The following is a 2,367-nucleotide window of genomic DNA, read 5'->3' on the forward strand; positions in this document are numbered from 1 at the left end:
AAACTGGCACAGAGTGTAAATCGATTATATCCCAATAAAGAGCTTTAAAAAATTAAAAGAAATAATAAAAAGCTTACGGAGGAAATTTGGCATTTCCTTCAAAAACCTATAAATGAGGATTCCATTGGATCAGTACTATCATCTAAAGTATTCCTTGGGCTAATAACCTGAGATTCCTAAAGAAATTCATTGCTATGTAATTTGAATAAAGGGAAAACAAAAACAAAACAAACAAACAAAAACCAAAAAACACACTGGCTATGGTTGACAAATTTCTGAAAAATATATTGGAAATCTTGAAACTTGGAAAACCTAAAAACATGCCATTGCTGTAGCATGATTTGGTAATTTTGTCTGTTAAAATTTTGTACCCCTACAAGTACTGTGGGTAGAATTATCTGTCCTTTATTAATTTTATTGAGCAATAGCAATGCTATCTGGTCTTGTGTTTTAATTTCTATGCAATACTCATTTTAAATACACTGAGACAACATGAGGTAATATTTTGACATATTCTTCCAAGTTTCATAGGTGAATTACAAAAGACAGAAAAAAGAAAAATAATCAATGACAGAAAGGGAATTGTTAATTTAAAATGTTCATTAATTTCTCAGAGAATACAGAAATGTTACATACCTGTAACAAAAATGTGTACCCTATTTATAGAAAAACAATTTCTCTTGAATCACTTTCCTTATTGCTCTTTTAACATCTTTGTTCCGAAGGCTGTAGATCAAAGGGTTTAACATAGGACTCACAAAGATATAAAAAACAGCTACGATTTTGCCCTGTGCTACAGATGCCTCAGACGGGGGCCTCAGATGCATGCAGAACAGTGTCCCATAGAAGACAGTGACAGCGGTCAGATGGGACCCGCAGGTGGAGAAGGCCTTGTGTCTCCCCTCTGCAGAGCGGATTTGCAGAATGGCTGTGAAAATGAAAATGTAGGAGATGAGGATGATGGTGAGAGAACACAGGAGGTTGGAACCAGCCACCACAAACATGGCAGTCTCCTTGACATGAGTATCTGAGCAGGCCAGGACTAAGAGAGGTGGGTCTGCACAGTAAAAGTGGTTGATCTTGTTGGGTCCACAGAAGGAGAGATGGAGCATCAGGATGGTCTGTGCTAGACCATTTGCAAACCCATAAATGTAAGGAGTAGCAACAAGAGAGAGGCAGACACAGCGGGACATTTTTCTGGCATATAACAAGGGTTTGCAGATGGCCACGTAGCGGTCATAAGCCATCACTGCCAACATGTAATAATCTGTGATCACCAGGGCAATAAAAAAGTGGAACTGTATAATGCAACCAAGGAAGGAAATGGTTTTTCTCTTGGATAAGAAATGAACCAGCATCTGAGGAGTGACAGTGGTGGCATAACAGAGATCTACAAAGGAGAGGTGGCTGAGGAAGAAGTACATTGGCGTGTGAAGTTTGGAGTCACTTCTGATTAACAAAATCATGCTCACATTGCCGACGACGGTGACCAGGTAGATGACTAGGAAGATCACAAAAAGGACAGGCTGCAACTCAGCTGGACCTGTCAGTCCCAGGAGAATAAACTCGGTCACTGCTGTGTGGTTTTCCTTTACCATTGTGTTTGCTCAGCTTCCAATGAGGTCTAAAGTAAAGGAAATAGAAATGCATTTGTCTTTTATCATTTTTCCATTACTCCTATCACATCATCTGATGCTGACACCTCTCAAACTTGTAAATACATGTGGCATAAAGAAATGGCCTAGTAAGCATTCAATTGATGTTTTCAATATCTAAATTAATATAGAGCTCCTGTATATAAAGCAGTCCTATTTTCAAATGCCTTGCTACAAGTCTTTTCATAGTTGAAGAGCCTCTGTCTTTTCTGCAAATATCATTATCATGAATTGTTCACTTACAGTTCCTTTAAACATTGCTTTTTTTTTGAAATTATGGCCCTTTGTTTTTCAATAGACTTTTTGATGTGACCTTTTGGTATCTTAAGCATTAGTCACTGAAGTTCATGTGTTTTCACAGATGAATGGACTGAAGGAAACGGAACCGAATATGGCATAGATAGATCATTATAGAGCCAGAGTCTGTCTACCTTCCCCTCTAAACTCAGGATCATTTTCAAGCTGGTCCCTCACCCTAAATGCATGTTCATTTTCCCCACTTGGGTCTATCTCAGGTGGCCCACATCTCACCAAATCTTACTTACCTTTTACAACTTAGCTCAGGATGTCGTTGACTAATTGGTATATTACAGCCAATTATTGGGGGCAAAAATTTGTTCATGGGGCATAAAATTAAATCACTGTCTTTGTATAAAAACAGATAAGCATACAGTACAATATGTTTATGTATGTAATAAATATTCTAGAAGGC

General features: G+C 38.0%; 1 protein-coding gene across 1 annotated transcript; it reads right to left on the bottom strand.

Annotated features, from left to right (window-relative positions):
* Nucleotides 1-656: 656 nt before the first annotated feature.
* Nucleotides 657-1,598, bottom strand: LOC130850001 (olfactory receptor 1030-like). The gene has a single exon (XM_057729307.1). The coding sequence runs from the start codon at nt 1,596-1,598 to the stop codon at nt 657-659; it is 942 nt and encodes a 313-aa protein (XP_057585290.1).
* Nucleotides 1,599-2,367: the final 769 nt, after the last annotated feature.

The sequence above is a fragment of the Hippopotamus amphibius genome, chromosome 3 (genome assembly GCF_030028045.1).
Source record: "Hippopotamus amphibius kiboko isolate mHipAmp2 chromosome 3, mHipAmp2.hap2, whole genome shotgun sequence".
Lineage (NCBI taxonomy): Eukaryota > Metazoa > Chordata > Mammalia > Artiodactyla > Hippopotamidae > Hippopotamus > Hippopotamus amphibius.